General features: G+C 46.5%; 4 protein-coding genes across 4 annotated transcripts; 3 read left to right on the top strand and 1 right to left on the bottom strand.

Moving 5' to 3' along the window:
- The first annotated feature begins 607 nt into the window (after positions 1-607).
- On the top strand, positions 608-3,746 carry LOC141178797 (uncharacterized). Its single transcript, XM_073660635.1, has 7 exons — positions 608-724; positions 1,499-1,537; positions 1,797-2,069; positions 2,348-2,443; positions 2,515-2,595; positions 2,913-3,008; positions 3,443-3,746. Exons 1-7 carry the CDS (start codon positions 696-698, stop codon positions 3,744-3,746), a joined length of 918 nt encoding a protein of 305 aa, XP_073516736.1. The 5' UTR covers positions 608-695.
- A 554-nt stretch (positions 3,747-4,300) lies between these two features.
- On the top strand, positions 4,301-5,368 carry LOC141178795 (uncharacterized). The gene is made up of 4 exons (XM_073660634.1): positions 4,301-4,599; positions 4,677-4,805; positions 4,895-5,025; positions 5,098-5,368. The coding sequence occupies exons 1-4, from the start codon at positions 4,312-4,314 to the stop codon at positions 5,366-5,368; spliced, it is 819 nt and encodes a 272-aa protein (XP_073516735.1). The 5' UTR covers positions 4,301-4,311.
- Positions 5,369-9,159: 3,791 nt separating this feature from the next.
- LOC141178794 (uncharacterized) lies at positions 9,160-15,776 on the bottom strand. The gene is made up of 3 exons (XM_073660633.1): positions 15,719-15,776; positions 11,368-12,411; positions 9,160-9,302 (listed from the first exon to the last, which is right to left on the bottom strand). Exons 1-3 carry the CDS (start codon positions 15,774-15,776, stop codon positions 9,295-9,297), a joined length of 1,110 nt encoding a protein of 369 aa, XP_073516734.1. The 3' UTR covers positions 9,160-9,294.
- A 1,666-nt stretch (positions 15,777-17,442) lies between these two features.
- LOC141178765 (uncharacterized) lies at positions 17,443-23,636 on the top strand. Its single transcript, XM_073660609.1, has 9 exons — positions 17,443-17,847; positions 18,725-18,769; positions 19,629-19,755; positions 19,842-20,134; positions 20,237-20,435; positions 20,760-20,867; positions 20,961-21,097; positions 21,814-22,017; positions 22,406-23,636. The coding sequence occupies exons 1-9, from the start codon at positions 17,558-17,560 to the stop codon at positions 22,812-22,814; spliced, it is 1,812 nt and encodes a 603-aa protein (XP_073516710.1). The 5' UTR covers positions 17,443-17,557; the 3' UTR covers positions 22,815-23,636.
- The last annotated feature ends 268 nt before the right edge of the window (positions 23,637-23,904 follow it).

The following is a 23,904-nucleotide window of genomic DNA, read 5'->3' as shown; positions in this document are numbered from 1 at the left end:
TTGTTCCCACACAGCCTGGCGTTGGGGGGCTCCGTCTGAGATAAGGTGCTATATTCAGCTAGGATGCATTTTATAAAGAGGTCTCTCTCCAGTCAGGGGGATTAATGACCGTGTCCCTCATCTGCATTATACACCACAGGGAACCCTGGTTTTACAGATTTCTGCTGCCTTCACCATAGCCCATAGGACACGTAACATATGACCTTATTGTAGGATTATACACTAACATGTCCCTGTGTACATTACAGCTGTGTTAAAAAAACAAAAATATGAGATAAGGTGACAGACTGTCCCCCTCCCTGGCGATGATGGCACAGTGAGCAGCATTTATGGCTTCTATCCAGGCATCAGCAGAACCTGCAGGGAGGGCGAATATAGGAGCATTATTGCTTCTGAAATCAGTGAAAAAAGAAAAAAACCCATCACATGGACTGAGAATGCCAGTTTAAAAAAAGAAATCTGAAGCATCTCCCACCTTTGGTCCCTAGAGGGGGGGCTTACAATGTTTATAGTATGAGAGAAAAAAAGGTGATGCTTCTCCTCTTTGGTCCATAGAGGGAGGGCTTACAATATTTAAAATGTATAGCACACCCCCTGTAATTGATAAAGTATAAATTCAGTGGCCTGAACCCAGAGCATTATCACAAGGTGAGGTGCTGTGTGCTGAAACGTTTGGTATAGCTATCCTGCCTGGAATGGAGCCTGCTGCTAGTGACGTGGAGGGGTGAGTAGAATTGCTGCTATCTCTTCTATATGCTGGATTTGGACAGTGGGCAGTTGTAGGACGCCTTGCTATGGGGGAATTTCATTCTCTAGTGCAGAGGTCCCTAACTCCAGTCCTCACAGATCTATGCTAATCCCTACCTGCAGTTTTGGTTTAGAGCAAAACCTATAAGTTTCAGATAAAAGCTGTGCACATCCATTCATTTTTGTTTCTTAACAAAATGTGTCAAAAGCTCAGGTTTTTACTGTGCTTTTCAAAGAAATGTCCTGTCAATTCTTACTTGCATTATTGCTGCAGAAAGCAGATTTTACAACTCATTGAAATCAATGAGATGCAGCAAAAATGCACATTTGGCTTTTGATAACATCAAGCTTCAATGTACTTCCCCCATAGACAGAAAAACACAGGAAAAACACAATGCAAAAATGTACTCAAAATATTCCCACCTGTGGTCCATGGAGGGAGTAAGTGCAATGTTTATGTTTAAATGTGAATTCATGGCATGCCCTCTGCATCTGATTGATGTATAAATTCATTGTCAGAAGGCTCAGGTGAATCCAGGTAACTGCTGGCATAGTGCACAGCAAGGCAATCTGATCAACCACGATCCACTAGAGAATGACATCCACCCAATGTACAGAGTCACTGCTGCCCCAAGAAAGACTGAAGAAAACAACCAGCGGGGATTTGTTGTTTTATTGCAGGGAAATAGGCTGTGAGATTTTTTTTTTACAGGCTAGGTTTTATTTTTATATGATGTGTTTTTTAATACAGATCCCATGGTGTTGTGGATCCGCCGGCTGCTGGGCGCAAGTATGTACATTACCTACCAGTGTCTTACATTTGCCAATATGTATAGCATTTTTTATTCCCTTCTGGGTGTCTATGGGTGAATGACCTTACTTGATGCAATACGCAGTCACACTGTGACAGTGATACCACATGGAGCGGTGTGAAGTCTGCCATTTTGTCATGTCTGTAACTTTTTGAGCACTTTATGAATGTGTAAGGCCGTATTCCCTTTGACAATAGTTGCACGGTGCATCACCAGTCTTATACTGCTTTTTTTTAGAACATATAGCACGAGGACATACCTGACCTGCCCAGTTTGCTCTAGAGTATCAGAGCGACTGGACAAACATCTACACGCAGTGTGCATGACCCAAAATTCTGCCGAGGAGAGGAAAGCCGCTATTGCTGATGCAAGGGCCAGAGTTAGAGAAATCACATCCAAAGGGACAAGCATACACGAGAAGGACATTATGTCTCTTCAAACATTGGCCAACGTAATCCCTTTCCTTGAGGATAGAGGGTACCTCATAGTCCGGGAGCCAACTGCGGCCAGGTAGGCTCCACTTTTTCCTATCAATAATAATAATAATCATCAATGTTTTGGCTATATCACATGACTTTGTATGTTTAATATATTAGTGTTGAACGATCTGATCGGCCCAACTTCAGGATGGATCAGGCACTTTTTTGGCAGACTGGGTTTAAGGTTAGGGCCGATCACCGATTGTCGGTCAGATTGGGTCGATGCTTTTGACCCCATGTAACCCAGGATGGCTCATTGCCATTTGATATGCATGTCCGTTAATCAGGTGGCTTTTTATAAATTTACAGTACTGTCCAACTTGAGGAGCAGACTGCAGGTACCAGCAGCACTGCCCCTGCGGTGGAGTTTGAAGTGGTCCAGGAGAGCGAGACGTCTGAGAGTGTGTAAGTGTCAGTCTATCTGTCTGTGTCAGTCAGTCAGTCTGTCTTACACATAATGCTTTCTCTCCTCACAGTGCCAGTGCCGTGCATCCCTCTGCTCAGTCAACTCAAGTATCTCCTTCAAGAGAAGAAGACCTCCAGAGATCGCCTGTACAGTGAGTTTATTGCTTAGTCTTTTCATTAGGATACACTCAGCATTCACAGTTAAAGGGTCTTGTCCGGGCTTTTCCTAAAATCTGTGTGTGGATCTAGGCTACAAAATGCTGACAGTTTGTAAGTTACACCCTGTTAGTATTTTGGATGGTTACCCAGATATCACAATTCAGCGTGTGGAGGAGCAGCACAGCCTCTATCTAAATCCCTGATTTTTGGTCAGATTGGGTCGATGCATTTGACCCCATCTAACCCAGGATGGCTCATCGCCATTTGATATGCATGTCTGTTAATCAGGTGGCTTTTTATAAATGTACAGTACTGTCCAACTTGAGGAGCAGACTGCAGGTACCAGCAGTACTGCCTCTGCGGTGGAATTTGAAGTGGTCCAGGAGAGCGAGATGTCCGAGAGTGTGTAAGTGTCAGTCTGTCTGTGTCAGTCTGTCTGTCTAACTCGCACATAATGCTTTCTCTCCTCACAGTGCCAGTGCCGTGCATCCCTCTGCTCAGTCAACTCAAGTATCTCCTTCAAGAGAAGAAGACCTCCAGAGATCGCCTGTACAGTGAGTTTATTGCTTAGTCTTTTCATTAGGATACACTCAGCATTCACAGTTAAAGGGGTTGTCCGGGCTTTTCCTAAAATCTGGGTGTGGATCTAGGCTACAAAATGCTGACAGTTTGTAAGTTACACCCTGTTAGTATTTTGCATAATTCCTTAGATATCACAATTCAGCGAGTGTGGAGGACCCCGTATAGAGGCATATTTGCTTTAGAGCCTGGCTGTAACATCATAACTGGTCGTTTACACCCAGTCTCCAAAATTTGCTGATTGTCATACTAACTTTGTAGGACTGAGCAAGCGGGTCCAGCCACACCCAAACCAAAAGACTCACCAGTTATTACAGACGAGGAATGGGAAACGGAGAATGTGGGAAGTCCAGTCCGCATGGATCCTCAGGTAATGGATGATGAAGAAGTAGCAGACTTACCAGTGGAGAAGGATCCTAGTGAGTGCCAGAGTGATGAAGAGGATGAAGCGTCGTCCGGTGAAGAATACACCTTCTCCTCTGATGAGCTGAAATCCAATGTCTGTGAGCAGGAATCCGCCGTCTCCTCGGAGCAGGAAGTTTCTGATGAGGAGCTGAACAAGTGAGGAAATCTGCACCGTCTCTTTTCTCATCTGTTAATTTTTTATTTTTTTTTATGTAACAAAGTCTGAACTATTGCTCTTGCATCCTACATTATAGAGTCCTAAAAAGAAAATGGAGTGGGCTAAAATTAAGCATGAAAAAAGCCGGTTTATATAAGCGTTTTCCGGATAGTCATCCAGTTCTGATGGGTTTTGCGCAATATTTAAAGACATATGTGGCGTCAATGAAGAAGATCAAGCAGGAGGTGGCAAATGTGTCGAGGTTTCTTTACTTTATGAATAAGGACTGCTTGCGGTTAGATTTTGTACGGGACATTCAGAAGGCACGGTCGTTCTTTGGTAAGCTGCAGGAAGTCGGGCTCTCGAGCCAGACATCATCCAATTATTTAAAGAACTTGAAAAGATTCCTGCGTTATCAGCAAAGAGCAACCAATCTGGCACATGAAGACAAAGCGCTGTATAAAGCCTACAAAATTTTTAATACCGTGACCAAGGAAATCCAAACGTCGCTGGCAAAAGGAGTCTCAAAGGAGGTGGTCAGCAACAGGCGAGTTATGAGCTTATATGAATGTGTGTATATTTTGTTAATTGCTCTTTTGTTCCAAGGGATTTCACATGGCTGTATGTAACCATATGTTTTCTCCATCTTAGGTTTGACGCATTAACCACAATGCATTTGAAGCCAGCGGAATATCTAAAGATCTTAAATGTGGCCAAGAACTCCTTTTCAAAATCACTCCAATATATAAAAGGTGGTAGCAAAATAATATATCATCAGCTCAACGTCCTGTACTATTTGGAGACCCTTCTGGTCTTAAAACATGGACAGCGCCCGGGCGTAATTCAAAATCTTACAGTACGTAACCACCTCTTCTGCCTCATCACCTTAATGACACCTGTCACTTAAACTTTCACATCTGTCTTCCCTCACAGGTTTCAGAGTGGGACAGAAGGTCGCCTTACTCATTTCAGGGGAGAGACTTCGTAGTAGTCGGTGTGAAGGCACACAAGACATCCGCCCAACAAGTGGCCTGCTTTGCGCTTTCTCCAACTGAACAAGAAGTAAGATTTCTCAAAGTATCCTTTCCTCATGGAAAATCCCAGAGTCCTTCTCTATCTTACCATGTTTGTATTTGTTTTTGCTTTTACAGTGGCTAGAGGTGTATTTTAACAAAATACGACCCGTTCTGGTCAATGAAAACTCGCCAAATAATTTCTTCCTATCGACCACAGGGGGGGCCATATATAATGTGTCCAATGACATAAAGCGCTATCATACAAGGTAAGATTTAGAAAATCTTTCTGAAAACCTATGTACAGAGCTATGTGTTTGATTCTCTACATTTCATTCTAGGTTTGAGCTTCCCTCTGTAACCAGCCAAATGATTCGGAAAGTCATCGAATCTTGGACCATCTCCAGATTAAAAGACTCCGAAAAACATCTATTTGCAAGATATCTTGGCCACTCCAACGAGACAGCAGAGAGGAACTATAGGGAAAACACCCTAGAAAGCGTTTGTCATGGCCACACTCTTGTGCTTCGATCGTGGGATGAAGAAATGAATGAAAAAGCCAGCACATCAAGGTATTTAACTGTAAGATACAAACTGAAACCTGCTTTGTAACTAAATGTGATTTGTTTCCTAAACGTGCCGTCACACAGCGATCTCGCTAACGAGATCGCTGTGACGTGACGGAGGCGGGACCGCAGTGGCGTCGCTGGCGAGATGTCAAACATGACTATCTCACCAGCGACTCTGACAAGGCGGACCTCCATAGGGGTCCGCTTTGTCAGAGTCGCTGGAAGGTGTCGCCCGCAGCGATCAGCCCGCCCAGCGGGAGATCACCTTTGTTCACCAATGGCCAGGCCATTCCTGAACGAGCAGCGAACTCCCAGCAGGGGCCTGATCGCTGCTTTGTGTCACACAGAGCGACATCGCTAGCGTCATCAAAACGGTGACGCTATGTGAGACAAGGCCTTTAGACTTCTAAAGAGCTGCAGAAGAGGGCACCAGAGAACCTTTGATTAGACAGTTAAAGGTATACTAATTCAATACTATGATTCAACAAAATTGATGACAATCTGGCAAAAAAAAGGTGCATAAGAAAGATCTAAGCCATGATCAGCATGACCCTCAGTTAGCACTTCTCACATGCAACATGCATGCTTATTCATGAGACATTGTCTGGATTATGAATAAGCAGGCATCTAGCACGTGAAATGCGTTGACTGGGGTCACACTGATATGTCACATTGATCTTTGTTATGCACCTTTAAAGAAACAGAAAAAAAATCCATTTGTTTTGAGCCAGATTGTCATCTATTTTGAACTGTGTTTCTGGTGGAGGCAGGGCCGATGTGCAGGCTCCATATGGATTGGAGAATAGTGATGAGTGGGGAGCTGGCTTAAAATGAGTTCAATACTGTGATGCCAATCTAATGGGTGCACTCCGTAAGAGCTCTAATACTCATGGTTTTATTTCAGGGCAGGTTTAGGCTCTTCACCCAGCACTGAAACAATGTCGAGGGCGGGCCAGTCGCTAAAAAGGAGCTCCTCCAGGTAATTCTGGAACATGCTTATGTACATTGAGAGAACTGGTGTTATAGTACAGCCATTTAATGTAATAGCCAGGGCATGTTTGTTTATGAAAGCTGTAAAGCATTAAGACACTTCCCATCATGTAGAGCAGAGATCTCAAACCCCAGGCCTCGAGGGCCGCAAACAGTGCAGGTTTTCAGGATTTCCTTAATCGTCACCTGTGCAATGCTAAGGAAATCCTGCACTGTTTGCGGCCCTCGAGGCCTGGGGTTAGAGATCCCTGCTCTAAATGATGGGAAGTGTCTTAATGCTTTACAGTTTTCAGAAACAAACATGTCCTGGCCCCATCAGTGTCCGTGCACACCTGAGTCACGCTCCTGCAGCATCTGCCTGACAGACCAAGCGCTCGCTCAGTGTCCGGTCCATTGGGCCGCTCAAACGGCCCGACACTGATTCACCGCCGACAGGTATCACATATCTGCCAACTGTTGCTGCGCGTAAGGGAACCCTCATGTTAAAATAAAGACATAAAAAAAATGTAATGCATACTAACACTCAGTATTTGTTTTCTTGTAAAGCACTGAAGGACCCAGCCCTTCTCGTCCGAGGATGAACCCCGTGGTCCTGCTCAAGCGTTTGCCTAATTTATAAAAGGGACAGAACTGTTTTGTTGACTATGGACTCTGAAGACACGAGTATGGAGAAGGGGCGGAATGTTCAGACTTGAAAGCTTGACACTTTTACATGGGCTCTATCCATGCAGCTGACCCACCGTTCTTTATATGTGTGCACTTTATATATTAAAAGTTTCTGAGTTATATTGTTATTTTATTCTATAATAAAGTTATTTTACTGTTGAAGTGTTTGTACTATCATTTATAATTGCTTCTCAACTACTCTGTCCATCCTGGTTGCTTCTGACCAGAAAATGTGACTGCCTCAGCCAATCACAGGCCATAGTTAACCGGATTTACCCAAAGTCCAGTTTCCCTACACTGGGTAAATCCAGTTAATTTGTAGCATATAGCGCAAGCGGTAACCGAAGTCCATTTTTCCCTAATCCGGTGAACAACTGCACTATATGATACTACTTAACAGGATTTACTCAAAATGAAGGGACTTTGCTGGTTTTTTAGACCCTGGGTCACTTCCACTATCAGAGGTGCGGGCATTCAGGTGTCTGATGCCCGAAATGACCCCCAGGGGTTCTGGCACATTACCCCCCCATGACAGTGCTGGACATTATATGTGATTAGCCTCAGATTGATTAGTGTTCACCATTGGTCCCCGGGACCTGCTAAGTCCTTATCATACATACGACACTGGACAACTGGTAATGTTTTAATGTTTGTCTGGAATGGGGTCAATAAACTTTTGGTAAATCCGATTACCATCTGTACCATGTTCTGCTAATTAACGGGATTAGAGTGAATAAACTTTCGGTATATCCGGTTAACATCTGTACCATCTTCTGCTAAATAACCGCATTTACTCAAAATGAAGGGACTTTGTCGTATTTTAGACCCTGGGTCACTTTCACTGTCAAAGGGGCGGGCATTCAGGTGTCTGATACCCGTCCCGGCTGGCCAGGAGAGACGACACCACCACCAGCAGCCGCGTCCCAGCTGGCCAGGGGGGACGACACCACCACCAGCAGCCGCGTCCCAGCTGGCCAGGGAGGACGACATCACCACCAGCAGCCGCGTCCCAGCTGGCCAAGGGGGACGACACCACCACCAGCAGCCGCGTCCCAGCTGGCCAGGGGGGTACACCACCACCAGCAGCCGCGTCTCAGCTGGCCAGGGGGGACGACACCACCACCAGCAGCCGCGTCCCAGCTGGCCAGGGGGGGACGACACCACCACCAGCAGCCGCGTCCCAGCTGGCCAGGGGGGACGACACCACCACCAGCAGCCGCGTTCCCAGCAGGTCAGGGAGGACGACACCACCACCAGCAGCCGCGTCCCAGCTGGCCAGGGGGGTACACCACCACCAGCAGCCGCGTCCCAGCTGGAAAGGGGGGAGACCACCACCAGCAGCCGCGTCCCAGCTGGCCAGGGGGGAGACCACCACCAGCAGCCGCGTCCCAGCTGGCCAGGGGGGAAGACGGCCTCTGCTGGCTCACGTCATACACATATATACATACATTGCCGGCAAAAAAAATCTTTACATTTGTGCAGTAAAAAAAAAACTTTACAAGTAAAATCCGCATCATGATTTCACTTCTTAAAAGTGCACACAATGAAGGAGATAATCAAAAACTATATAATAGCAAAGCTGGCTTAGTAAAATGTAAATATCAATACTAATTAATTAAAATACTAATTGTAACAAAATATCAACAATAAAACACTTGAACGTTAAGATTTTGTGGTTTTGTTGAATTTGTAAAGATTTTTCTTGCCGGCATTGTATAAACTCAAACCAAGTTAGAAGAGGATAGCCGGGTTGCGTTATCATGGAGGCTGGAGAGCCGCATCTCCACAATGCTTCGTTATCTAACTGAAGAAAAAAAAAAAAAGGGGAAAATAATTTGCCATAATATAAATATATAATATTTTTTAATATATAATATATTATGATACAATATATAATATATATACACAAGACCACCAGCAGCCGCGTCCCAGCTGGCCAAGTGGGGACACCAGCAGCAGCGACCCAGGGGGGACAACACAACCACCAGCAGCCGTGTCCCAGCTGGCCAGGGGGGGAGGGACACCACCACCAGCAGCCGCGTCCCAGCTGGCCAGGGGGGACGACACCACCACCAGCAGCCGCGTCTCAGCGGGCCAGGGGGGACGACACCACCACCAGCAGCCGCGTCTCAGCTGGCTAGGGGGGATGCCACCACCACCAGCAGCCACGTCCCAGCTGGCCAAGAGAACGGCCTCTGCTGGCTCACGCCATAAACATACACACATATACATATATAATCAAACCAAGTTAGAAGAGGATAGCCGGGTTGCGTTATCATGGAGGCTGGAGAGCCGCATCTCCACAATGCTTCGTTATCTAACTGAAGAAAAAAAAAAAAGGGAAATTAATTTGACATAATATAAATATATAATGATACAATATATACATATAAGACCACCAGCAGCCGCGTCCCAGCTGGCCAGGGGGGGGCACCACCACCAGCAGCCGCGTCCCAGCTGGCCCGTGGGGGGGCGGCACCACCACCAGCAGCCACGTCCCAGCTGGTCAGGTGGGACGACACCACCACCAGCAGCCACGTCCCAGCTGGTCAGGTGGGACGACACCACCACCAGCAGCCGCGTCCCATCTGGCCAGGGGGGACACCACCACCAGCAGCCGCGTCCCAGCTGGCCGGGGGGGGGGGGGGACGGGACACACCACCAACAGCAGCCCCGTCCCAGCTGGCCAGGGGGGACGACACCCCCACCAGCAGCCCCGTCCCAGCTGGCCGGGGGGGGGGGGGGGACACCACCACCAGCAGCCCCGTCCCAGCCGGCCAGGGGGGAGACGGTCTCTGCTGGCTCACACCATAAAGATACACACATATACATATATACTCAAACCAAGGAAGAAGAGGATAGCCGGGTTGCGTTATACTACTTAACCGGAATTACTCAAAATGAAGGGACTTTGCCGTTTTTTAGACCCTGGGTCACTTTTACTGTCAGAGGTGCGGGCATTCAGGTGTCTGATGCCCGAAAAAATAAACAAAACATTTGCCATCACTCTGGTGCTACGATTATGGGAAGAAATGCAGGAAGCTCAAGCCAGCACATCAAGGTATTTACTTGTAAATACAAAAAAAAAAAATCGATAGATATAATTTAAGTATCATTCATATAATTAGACAATGTCCATTTCGAAAATGTGCATTACTTAGGGTACCGTCTCATATAACGACGCAGCAGCGATCCCGACAACGATGTGACCTGGCCGGGATCGCTGGTGCGTCGCTAAGTGATCGCTGGTGAGCTGTCAAACAGGCAGGGTCACCAGCGATCAGGGGAGGAGCGATATCGGGGAAAGAATCTTTCCACGATGTCCTGCTCCTGGTTACCAGTCTGCTGCTGAAGCAGGCTGGTAACCATGATAAACAGCGGGTTACTAAGTGCGCGTGTGCCCCTAGCAACGCGCTGTTTATCATGGCTACCAGCCTGATCGCTGGTCCCGCTGGTCACACACAGCGATGTGTGCTGACCAGCGGGAGGGCAGCGACCAAAAAATGGTCCAGGACATTCTGCAGCGATTAGCGACCTCACAGCAGGGGCCTGATCGCTACAAAGTGTCACACACAGCGACATCGCTGGTGAGGTGGGCAGCCATCTCACTAGCGATCTCGCTATGTGAGACGGGGGGCTTAAGTATAGAAATCAGTATAATTTACTTTAAACTCCCTTTGTTTGGAAATAGGGAAAATATATATTCTTGTACTGTGTTAGCCAGTAGATAGAACAGTATTTAGATTTGAGAGTCCTCAGTGGTTGATACCTTTTAATGGCTAAATGAAAAGATGGGAACAAATTGCAAGCTTTCAAGACTACGCAGGTCTCTTCATCAAGCATAGTATACCACAGAATCTGAAGAGTCACATGTTTATACACAATAAGACATTCAAGAAAATAAAATGCAATAGGTAAGACTGGTGATGGAAAGCTGAGTTATTATGGAAGAGATAAACAGTTCTGGCTATAAATAATTAGCAGTTAGTAGATAAGAAGTGTGAAGGGTTTATTGCCTTGTGACCAGGTCCAGTGTTATGATGCCCCCACAGGTCTGAGGAGCAAACTCCTTAGCTGATGTAGAATGACATAAATCCACGCGACACATTCACTCCTGCTCTAAAAGTGTAAAAGTTCATCATCAGTTCATATTCTGAATTTCTTCTTTCTCTCTGAGATTTGAACTTACCTTTTAATACTAGTAATTTCATATCTGTTATGCTGTGATCAGGGGAACACAGGTGCTTGGCTACAGGCAGATCTATTCTTTCTTCTTATTGTGTGGCGATGTCCTAAGTTTTTGCCCTGTCTCCCCCCTACATACAGACCCCCAGCTGGTGCATATAATTAAGTACACCCCATTAGATGTGATACAGCTGAACGTACCTGGGATCTTATAGTCCTGATGTGAGTTGGGGATCTTTATCTTGTCTGTGGTTTTACACTTTTTCTGGTAGCAGAGAAGGTTCCTGTAGCTGGTGGAGATGACAGGGAGCGTCTGACAATGATGCTTCTTAGATTTGGGGGCTGCCTGAAACACAGAAGTGGGGGATCTGGAAATATGGATTGTAATCGGCCATCTTTTTGTAGTAAGGGTTGTAGTTTCTGTGCAGCTCTTCTTAGCGCTTGAAGACACCACCACCAGCACCCGGGTCCCAGCTGGCAAAGGGGGGACGACACCACCACCAGCAGCCGAGTCCCAGCTGGCCAGGGAGAACGACACCACCACCAGCACCCGAGTCCCAGCTGGCAAAGGGGGGACGACACCACCACCAGCAGCCGAGTCCCTGCTGGCCAGGGAGAACGACACCACCACCAGCACCCGAGTCCCAGCTGGCAAAGGGGGGACGACACCACCACCAGCAGCCGAGTCCCAGCTGGCCAGGGAGGACGACACCACCACCAGCACCCGCGTCCCAGCTGGCAAAGGGGGGACGACACCACCACCAGCAGCCGAGTCCCAGCTGGCCAGGGAGGACGACACCACTACCAGCACCCGGGTCCCAGCTGGCAAAGGGGGGACGACACCACCACCAGCAGCCGAGTCCCAGCTGGCCAGGGAGAACGACACCACCACCAGCACCCGAGTCCCAGCTGGCAAAGGGGGGACGACACCACCACCAGCAGCCGAGTCCCAGCTGGCCAGGGAGGACGACACCACTACCAGCACCCGGGTCCCAGCTGGCAAAGGGGGGACGACACCACCACCAGCAGCCGAGTCCCAGCTGGACAGCGGGGACGACACCACCACCAGCAGCCGCGTCCCAGCTGGCCGGGGGGGGGACACCACCAACAGCAGCCGCGTCCCAGCTGGCCAGGGGGGACACCACCACCAGCAGCTGCGTCCCAGCTGGCCGGGAGAGGCACACCACCACCAGCAGCCGTGTCCCAGCTGGCTAGGGGGGGAGACACCACCACCAGCAGCCGCGTCTCAGCTGGCCAGGGGGGGGGGAGACACCACCATCAGCAGCTGCGTCCCAACTGGCCAGGGGACGACACCACCACCAGCAGCCGCGTCCCAGCTGGCCAGGGGGGGGCACCACCACCAGCAGCCGCGTCCCAGCTGGCCAGGGGGGGTGGCACCACCACCAGCAGCCACGTCCCAGCTGGTCAGGTGGGACGACACCACCACCAGCAGCCGCGTCCCATCTGGCCAGGGGGGACACCACCACCAGCAGCCGCGTCCCAGCTGGCCAGGGGACGACACCACCACCAGCAGCCGCGTCCCAGCTGGCCAGGGGACGACACCGCCACCAGCAGCCGCGTCCCAGCTGGCCAGGGGACGACACCGCCACCAGCAGCCGCGTCCCAGCTGGCCAGGGGACGACACCACCACAAGCAGCCGCGTCCCAGCTGGCCAGGGGACGACACCACCACCAGCAGCCGCGTCCCAGCTGGCCAGGGGAGGCGGCACCACCACCAGCAGCCACGTCACAGCTGGTCAGGTGGGACGACGCCACCACCAGCAGCCGCGTCCCAGCGGGCCAGGAGGGACAACACCACCACCAGCAGCCGCATCCCAGCGGGCCAGAGGGAGGACACCACCACCAGCAGCCGCGTCGCAGCTGGCCAGGGGGGGTGGACGGACACACACCACCAGCAGCAGTAGCGTCCCAGCTGGCCAAGGGGGGGGATGGGACACCACCACCAGCAGTCGCGTCCCAGCTGGCCAGGGGGTGGGGACACCACCACCAGCAGCCGAGTCCCAGCTGGCCAGGGGGGACGACACCACCACCAGGAGCCGCGTCCCAGCTAGCCAGGGGGGAGACAGCCTCTGCTGGCTCACGCCATACACATACACACATATACATATATACTCAAACCAAGTTAGAAGAGGATAGCCGGGTTGCGTTATCATGGAGGCTGGAGAGCCGCATCTCCACAATGCTTCGTTATCTAACTGAAGAAAAAAAAAAAATGGAAATTAATTTGACATAATATAAATATATAATGATACAATATATACATATAAGACCACCAGCAGCCGCGTCCCAGCTGGCCAGGGGGGACACCACCACCAGCAGCCGCGTCCCAGCTAGCCAGGGGGGACAACACCACCACCAGCAGCCGCGTCCCAGCGGGCCAGGGGGGACACAACCACCACCAGCAGCCGCGTCCCAGCGGGCCAGGGGGGATGACACCACCACCAGCAGCCGCGTCCCAGCGGGCCAGGTGGGAGACGGTCTCTGCTGGCTCACGCCATACACATACACACATATACATATATACTCAAACCAAGGAAGAAGAGGGTAGCCGGGTTGCATTATACTACTTAACCGGAATTACTCAAAATGAAGGGACTTTGTCGTTTTTTAGACCCTGGGTCACTCCCACTGTCAGAGGTGCGGGCATCCAGATGTCCGGAATAGGGGGTGCGGGCATCCAGGTGTCCGGAGTGGGGTCAATAAACTTTGGGTACATCCGGTTAACATCTGCACCATGTTCTGCTAAGTAACGGGATTAGGGTGAATAAACTTTGGGTACATCCGGTTAACATCTGCACCATGTTCTGCTAAGTAACGGGATTAGGGTGAATAAACTTTGGGTACATCCGGTTAACATCTGCACCATGTTCTGCTAAGTAACGGGATTTACTCAAAATGAAGGGACTTTGCCGTTTTTTAGACCCTGGGTCACTTCCACTGTCAGAGGTGCGGACATTCAGGTGTCTGTACCCGCTGGCCAGGGGGGGCGACACCACCACCAGCAGCCGCGTCCCAGCTGGCCAGGGGAGGCGACACCACCAACAGCAGCCGCGTCCCAGCTGGCCCGACACCACCACCAGCAACCGCGTCCCATCTTGCCAGGGGGGGCGACACCACCACCAGCCACGTCCCAGCTGGCCACGGGGGAAGACACCACCACCAGCAGCCGCGTCCCAACTGGCCCGACACGACCACCTGCAGCCCCGTCCCAGCTGGCCAGGGGGGACGACACCACCACCAGCAGCCGCGTCCCAGCGGGCCAGGTGGGAGACGGTCTCTGCTGGCTCACGCCATACACATACACACATATACATATATAATCAAACCAAGGAAGAAGAGGATAGCCGGGTTGCGTTATACTACTTAACCGGAATTACTCAAAATGAAGGGACTTTGCCGTTTTTTAGACCCTGGGTCACTTTTACTGTCAGAGGTGCGGGCATTCAGGTGTCTGATGCCCGAAAAAATAAACAAAACATTTGCCATCACTCTGGTGCTACGATTATGGGAAGAAATGCAGGAACCTCAAGCCAGCACATCAAGGTATTTACTTGTAAATACAAAAAAAAAAAATCGATAGATATAATTTAAGTATCATTCATATAATTAGACAATGTCCATTTAGAAAATGTGCATTACTTAGGGTACCGTCTCACATAACGACGCAGCAGCGATCCCGACAACGATGTGACCTAGCCGGGATCGCTGGTGCGTCGCTAAGTGATCGCTGGTGAGCTGTCAAATAGGCAGGGTCACCAGCGATCAGGGGAGGAGCGATATCGGGGAAAGAATCTTTCCACGATGTCCTGCTCCTGGTTACCAGTCTGCTGCTGAAGCAGGCTGGTAACCATGATAAACAGCGGGTTACTAAGTGCGCGTGTGCCCCTAGCAACGCGCTGTTTATCATGGCTACCAGCCTGATCGCTGGTCCCACTGGTCACACACAGTGATGTGTGCTGACCAGCGGGAGGGCAGCGACTAAAAAATGGTCCAGGACATTCTGCAGCGATTAGCGACCTCACAGCAGGGGCCTGATCGCTACAAAGTGTCACACACAGCGACATCGCTGGTGAGGTGGGCAGCCATCTCACTAGCGATCTCGCTATGTGAGACGGGGGGCTTAAGTATAGAAATCAGTATAATTTACTTTAAACTCCCTTTGTTTGGAAATAGGGAAAATATATATTCTTGTACTGTGTTAGCCAGTAGATAGAACAGTATTTAGATTTGAGAGTCCTCAGTGGTTGATACCTTTTAATGGCTAAATGAAAAGATGGGAACAAATTGCAAGCTTTCAAGACTACGCAGGTCTCTTCATCAAGCATAGTATACCACAGAATCTGAAGAGTCACATGTTTATACACAATAAGACATTCAAGAAAATAAAATGCAATAGGTAAGACTGGTGATGGAAAGCTGAGTTATTATGGAAGAGATAAACAGTTCTGGCTATAAATAATTAGCAGTTAGTAGATAAGAAGTGTGAAGGGTTTATTGCCTTGTGACCAGGTCCAGTGTTATGATGCCCCCACAGGTCTGAGGAGCAAACTCCTTAGCTGATGTAGAATGACATAAATCCACGCGACACATTCACTCCTGCTCTGAAAGTGTAAAAGTTCATCATCAGTTCATATTCTGAATTTCTTCTTTCTCTCTGAGATTTGAACTTACCTTTTAATACTAGTAATTTCATATCTGTTATGCTGTGATCAGGGGAACACAGGTGCTTGGCTACAGGCAGATCTATTCTTTCTTCTTATTGTGTGGCGATGTCCTAAGTTTTTGCCCTGTCTCCCCCCTACATACAGACCCCCAGCTGGACATTTGGTACATATAATTAAGTACACCCCATTAGATGTGATACAGCTGAACGTACCTGGGATCTTATAGTCCTGATGTGAGTTGGGGATCTTTATCTTGTCTGTGGTTTTACACTTTTTCTGGTAGCAGAGAAGGTTCCTGTAGCTGGTGGAGATGACAGGGAGCTTCTGACAATGATGCTTCTTAGATTTGGGGGCTGCCTGAAATACAGAAGTGGGGGGTCTGGCAATATGGATTGTAATCGGCCATCTTTTTGTAGTAAGGGTTGTAGTTTCCGTGCAGCTCTCCTTAGCGCCTCCAGATTTGGATTGTAGGTGACTACTAGAGGCACCCGGCTGCTTTCTTGTTTGGTTTTGTGATGTAGGAGATGATTCCTTGATATTCTGGTGGCTCTTGTAATCTGGTTCTCAATTGTTCTTGGATGGTAGCCCTGTTTCAAAAAGGTCTTTCTGAGGCCATCAACGTGTTTGTCTCTGTTCATCTGGTTGGAACATATCCGATTGTATCTGATGGCTTGGCTGTAAACAATAGTTTTTAATGTGTTTTGGATAGAAACTGTCCCATTTAAGGTATGTAGGACGGTCGATTGGTTTCCGGTACAAGGATATTTCTATTTCATTGTTCTGTAGCTTGATGATGGTGTCCAAAAAGTTAATTTCAGTCCAGGAGTAGTTGAGTGTTAGGTTGATGATGGGATGAAATCGATTAAAGTGTTCATGGAACGTCTTCAGGCGCTAAGAAGAGCTGCACAGAAACTACAACCCTTACTACAAAAAGATGGCCGATTACAATCCATATTTCCAGATCCCCCACTTCTGTGTTTCAGGCAGCCCCCAAATCTAAGAAGCATCATTGTCAGAAGCTCCCTGTCATCTCCACCAGCTACAGGTACCTTCTCTGCTACCAGAAAAAGTGTAAAACCACAGACAAGATAAAGATCCCCAACTCACATCAGGACTATAAGATCCCAGGTACGTTCAGCTGTATCACATCTAATGGGGTGTACTTAACTATATGTACCAAATGTCCAGCTGGGGGTCTGTATGTAGGGGGGAGACAGGGCAAAAACTTAGGACATCGCCACACAATAAGAAGAAAGAATAGATCTGCCTGTAGCCAAGCACCTGTGTTCCCCTGATCACAGCATAACAGATATGAAATTACTAGTATTAAAAGGTAAGTTCAAATCTCAGAGAGAAAGAAGAAATTCAGAATATGAACTGATGATGAACTTTTACACTTTCAGAGCAGGAGTGAATGTGTCGCGTGGATTTATGTCATTCTACATCAGCTAAGGAGTTTGCTCCTCAGACCTGTGGGGGCATCATAACACTGGACCTGGTCACAAGGCAATAAACCCTTCACACTTCTTATCTACTAACTCCTAATTATTTATAGCCAGAACTGTTTATCTCTTCCATAATAACTCAGCTTTCCATCATGAGTCTTACCTATTGCATTTTTTTTTCTTGTGTGTCTTATTGTGTATAAATATGTGACTCTTCAGATGCTGTGGACCTGTGCAACTGTAGCTACTGATTCTAGCTAGCATGTCTTCAACAAAAAGCAGTGTTAAAAGTTTTTGCAAGCTATGCAAAACTTTTCAGCTCAACCTACATTCACATCTGAAGAAATCTTGTATGGCTACAACTTCTCCCAATGAGCAGCTTGAAGTTTTTAAGGAAGCAAAAAGGAAGCAAAGAAAGGCCCTCAATTTCCTGACTGCGGTTCCATACGACTCACTGGACTATAAGAAAAGCAAATGTGAAAATGCCAGTGACTTTTTTGCTGATTTCTTGGAGAAACGTGGGTGCATAGTCTACAATAAACCATCTACAAGGTAATTATATTGTTCCTTCTATCTTTATGTGAATCTGGGTGGTTATGGGGGTAGCAGATATAGTTCCACGGTACATGGAGTGGCAGTGTTGGAGGCATCTTTACTCCGGGTGACTTAGGTCTTTTTAGTACCGTATTTTTAGCTTTTTAAGACGCACCGGATTATAAGACGCACCCCAAATTTGGTGATGGAAAAGAGAAAAAAAATAATTTTTATTATTAAATGGGGTCCGTCTTATAATACCAGTGTCTGTCTTATAATAGTTGGAGATATATATACTAGGATGGGGGACATAGGGTATATACAGGTTGGGGGTTATATATACTAGGTTGGGGAATGTATATACCATATGTGCCCCATCCTAGTATATACCAGGATGGGGGTTATATATACTAGGAAGGAGGATATATATACACTAGGATGGGGGACATATAAACCAGGTTGGGGGGATATAGATGTCCTTCATCGTTGTACATAAAAAACCGCGTTCTTAAAAAAAAGCGTTCTCCAGCACAAATTCTAACGCACTAAAAAGCAGTGTGAACAGACCTTTTTTTATTTTTTAAACTGAATTAAAAGTGTTTACTGTATTACATGTGTTAGAGTATGTTCACATTGTTTTTTCTGTACCAGAATCTGTGCCAGGAAACATGCAAAAGCTGCATCACATTTCAATAAAGACAGATTTGTGCAATGAAGAAAAATAAATAAATCTTAACTCCTGCTCCATGACAGGTGACCTGTACGCAGCAAGTTACTGTAATGATGAGATGCTGGGAAGTAGATGTGAGGGGCTGGGGGTGGAAAGCCAAGCGGCAGATATGAAGGTCTGTACAAAGTATCAATGCATAATGCAGATTTACATTCATCTCCTTAGGCTGCCAGATTGTGAGGCTGCCGGCAGCAGCGGTGAACCATCTACGTAAGTTCTATTTACCATCAGGTCCAAGTACTGTATTAGTAACAGATGAAATATAAGTAAGCATGTGCAGATATATCTGTGTATATCAGTTATTTAATGGGATAACAGGGTGCACAGAGGCTGTGTGGATGATGTGTCCGGTGGATATACACATGCCTACTCAATGTATGTTGCATGCATTATTAGACGATTACTACCCACTAGTCACTGAGCAGGTATGCAGGGTGGTCCTGGGGGCCGGCCTCATGTCCTCTTCTCCTCCTGGTTGAGTAGTGTTACATATACACACAATGTGTGCTATACATCAGGCCAGTGAATCTCTTCTGGGTCTCCACACTGTGTGCATATGCTGTGACTCAACCAGGAGCGGAGGGGGTCCTGCGGCCGGCTCCATGGAGCCTCAGAAACCTGATAAGCGCTTTATTTGTGTAGTGATGGGTGCTGGGGGGGGGGGTTCTCTGGCCAAACAAGGTGGGGTGCTTTTGGTGGGTGGGAAGTCCTCATCTTATCACTGGTCATGCGGCAGGGATGTCCCTGTGTATGGATAGTGTTAGGATCTTGATCAATGGCGTAACTGGAAGCTCATGGGCCCCAATGCAAAGGCTCCAACGGAGCCCTCAATTGTTGCAAATCTGTATTAGCGTTAGTCTTTCTGTAGGCCAAAAGTGACTTTTGGGGCCCCCTAGCCAGCAGGGCCCACGTGCGATTGTAACCCTGCACCTATTGTAGTTACGCCCCTCATCTTGATACAATAGAAAATTATGTGGAGAGGATACTGGATATACAGGTATCTGACACTAATTATGAGCTAACAGTTCTCTACTATGTGTCCCAATATGTGTGTCTATATCTGTTTCAGGTCCCACCCGCGAAAACAACTGGCAGAGGCTGGGATGTACAAGAAACATGATATAAAGTCCCCTATGCTGACAAGGTTTAAAACCTATTTACAGGAGACCCATAAAGAGATTTCTGTTGAGGCAATGGTAAGTTTGATACGCTGTCAGGTTGCATGTAGTTGATGAATACTCCTTAAAGAGACTAATCCTAATGTATGTGTGTTTAATTTCAGGTAGACCATGTTGCCAAATTTCTGTATTTCGTCAGTCCGGAGGAAATCACCCTGGACTTTATAAACGAATTTGATAAGACAAAGGCATATTTTGATGAACTGAGAAAGCAAAATACTGAGAATACTATTCAAAAATATCTACGAAATGTGCGCCAATTTGTAATTTTTGTGAGAGACAACTGCCCTGATACCGTGGATGAGGAGGAAACAAAAACAAATGCAAAACGTTTTTTAGAGGAATTAAACAAGATTCAACAGGGATTCCATAAGAGACGTAAAGGCATGAAAAGGGGGTAAGTATAGGAGTCATTGCTTGGATAATTTCCGCAAATTACAAAGTATTCATAAGAATGATTAAGTGTGAAAGTAACTTTTTTTTTTTTAATCACATACAGGTTGGCTCCCCAGCCAATCACTAATCTAGAATGCTGCAAAATCCTAGAAGTGTCTAAAAACCATATCAACACCATATTTAAGAAGGCAAGATCCCATCAAATACTCTCCAACAATGAAAAAGTTCTAGCTGGATCATACCTCATTGCACTCCTCATATTGAGACACAAACGCAAGCCATCGGTACCCAAAAACCTAACGGTAAGCAACTTATTATCATACTATTGACAGACATGATGTTGTAGAAGAATGGAAGACAACGTCTCACAGATGGGTGCAGTATCAAAAAGCACTTTATTCCGCTCACAGCGCACTTTTTGATACTGCACCAACCTGTGAGACGCTGTCTTCTGTTCTTCTACTATGTACCTGTGACTGGGTGGACTCCCCGGATGAGACTTGCGCCACGACCCTTGAGGTATATGAGGACTTCAGATTGCTGGGTGCTATTGATCACCAAACATTTTTCTGTAGATATGATGGTGTGTCATATGCAATGTATTTTCTATGTTTGTTATCCAATAGGTAAAACATTGGCTGCAAAAGAAAGAAGTAAAAGACCGTGAAGAAAGAAAATTTGTAGCTGTTTACACAGGACGCGATATAGTTATACTGGACAATGAGGAGGAGAAGGTACGTGTTAGAAATCCTTGGAGGAACATGAAGAGTATATATTTCAGTGTTCTACATAGATCGAATCCATAATTTATTGTTTTACTCTAACAGCTTTTTACAATATATTTTGAAAAAATACGGCCGACACTGGATAAAGCGCAATCAACCACCGTCGAGCAATTTTTTCTTTCTCAATCTGGCCAAGGTTTGAAAAATCCATCAGGAGACCTAATGCGATTCCATAACAAGTAAGTGGAAAGGGGGAGAAACACAGGTCCTTATTTTTTAAAATAAGACAAAGTGAAAATATCTAAGATTAAATAATAACAAATAATATTTATTATATTAATTATAATATTAATAATAAATATTATACACAAACTGTCTGCTGCCCATAGAAACCAATCTGAACTGTTTCCATGTCCTAAATTGCTCAGGTAAAATGAAAGTTGATCTGTGCTTAGTTGCTCTAGGCAACTAATAATGTTTACTTTAGATTGTATGAATACATTTTCAATATAGTCTTAGTGGCCCTTTACCCACTAATAATATTCATTTATATAGCACTATTAATTCCAAGTCGCTTTACATACGTTTGCAACCCTGTCCCCATTGGGGCTCACAATGTAAACATCCTATCAGTATGTGTTTGGAGTCTGGGAGGAAACCCAGGCAAACATGGGGAGAACATACAAACTCCTTGCAGATGTTGGGATTTGAACACACCATGGACAACATCTGCAAGGATGCAAGGCTGCAGTGCTAACCACAGCCACCCCGCCTTGTTTAAAGTGTTTGTCTGCAGCGAAATCATGGACATACAGTGCCAGGTTTGTGGCTGGGTACAAATGAACCAATACATCCATGATTTCACAGCCATCAGAGATCTGCCGACCAATCTTTGAACACATATCTCTGCATGTAAAGGGGCCTTTGCCCATACTAACAATTCCTTTCTTCTCAGGTTCAAGCTGCCCGTTATGACGTACCAAAAGGCGATTTCTGCATATAAATATTGGGCAGATGAGATGCCAAAGGACACTCGTTCCCTCACAGCTGCTTATGTAAACTATGAGACCCTCAAGCACCAGATTGTCTTCACAGATTTAGTTGAAGGAATGAAACAATTGGTGAAAATGGAGGAAAACAAGGAAGGAGAAACATCTGGGTAAGAGTCCTAACCGAGGCTGGTTTCACATCTGCGTTTGAGTGGTGTGCGTTTGTATGCATAGCAATCCTAATGCATCCTGATGCAGACCTTCTCCCTATACTCAACATAGGAACGCATCCTGATCAGGATGAAACGCCAGTGTGAAAGCCCCCTGAATACACAATCAGCCCCACCAACCACCTTTTGTAGCATCAGATTTGAGCAATGACTATTTCAGTTCAACGGTCTTATTCATTCTAGTGATTTCCCTGATGTTTCCTGAGCTAATTTTGAAAATACACTATATGACAATGTCAAGAGAAACAATAGAGGCATTTACAAAGCTCAAATCATAAAAGTCCTTGAAAAACCTTTTAACATACCTTCTCTTATTTTGACTTCACAGAGAAAGTGTCTCCAAGAGGCCAAGGAGCAGCGCTGCCCAGGGATCGGACAGCAGTGAAGGGTCGAGCAAAGAGGGCCACAGTGAAGGGTCGAGCACAGAGGGCCACAGTGAAGGGGAACAAAGCAGTGATGAGGAAGAAAGCAGTGATGAGGAAGCTGTGTATCCGCGCAGTTTGTTGTTTCGGAAGCTGACAGCTATACACCGAGTAGCAATACACAGTTCTCCACCTACAATAAGAGAATGTAGAAATGTAAACCGGGAGCATGCAAAATTTCTGCAAAAGAAATGGCTCTACAATCAGAAACAAATAAGATCAACAGATGCTGCTGGTAAGATTTTAAAGTTTACACCCCCCCCATTCCAATCTATCTACAGTAGATGGCACTGTTCCAGGCCTATGCTTATATAGAAAATATGTGTGCTGATTATTCTAACATTTTTATTTTTTTCGTATTTAGAATATTTCAAGACAGTCCCCAATGAAAAAGAATTGTTTAAGTATGCAAAAGAACAGGGATGGGGCACAAATGTTCCAGACATAAAACAAGTGAAAAGCGCTTGGAAACCCCATGAGCGAAGGCACAAGCCCAATTTTCAAGATGAGGAGATCAAAGAGCTTGTGTTAACACAGAAATGGAAGGGACTAATTATAACAGAAGACATTGGCAAAGGTGGACGTACCGTAAAGACCATCAGTGCTTTTAAAAGGGGTCAAGTGATATGTGACTATCACGGGGAACTTATGGACCATCAAAGTGCGGAAAAGCTGCAGAAAATGCTGACCGGACCATCATATATGTACTTTTTTCAACACAAAGGCCGAAAATTATGCATTAATGGCTCCAAAGCGCCTTGTGATTGCCATCCAGATATAGAGTCCACTTTTGGAAGGCTGATCAATCATAAGCCCACCAATTTCAATCTTCACACAAAGGTTTGGTCATATGGAGATGGGTCACCAACAATTCTGTTTTATGCTAATCAAGATCTGAAGCCAGGAACAGAAATCTTCTTTGATTATGGTGTCCGAAAAAATGATTTTGGAGAAGGGGCGGAATTAGACTGGCTAGACGAGTAATATTTTACATGGGTTCTATCCCTGCATCTGACCCGCTGTTCTTTGTATCTGTGTACTTTATATATTAGCTTTATGGGTGGACAAAGGGGCAGTTGACTGTTATATTATTGTAATTTGTTTTTTCAATAATAAAGTTGGTATTTTACTGTTGAAGTGTTTGTACTAGGACTTATAATTGCTTCTCAACTACTCTGTCCATCCAGGTTGCTTCTGACCAGAAAATGTGACTGCCTCAGCCAATCACAGGCCATAGTTAACTGGATTTACCCAAAGTCCATTTTCCCTAAACTGGGTAAATCCAGTTAATTTGTAGCATATAGCGCAGAAGATAACCAAAGTCCATTTTTCCCTAATCAGGTGAACAACTGCACCATATGATACTACTTAACCGCATTTACTCAAAATGAAGGGACTTTGCTGG

This window comes from Phyllobates terribilis, unplaced genomic scaffold (assembly GCF_046119375.1).
Source record: "Phyllobates terribilis strain yellow unplaced genomic scaffold, ASM4611937v1 Scaffold_30__1_contigs__length_15301838, whole genome shotgun sequence".
Classification (NCBI taxonomy): Eukaryota; Metazoa; Chordata; class Amphibia; order Anura; family Dendrobatidae; genus Phyllobates; species Phyllobates terribilis.
Note: the sequence above shows the minus strand (reverse complement) of the source record. Positions and strands in the feature narration are given on the sequence as shown.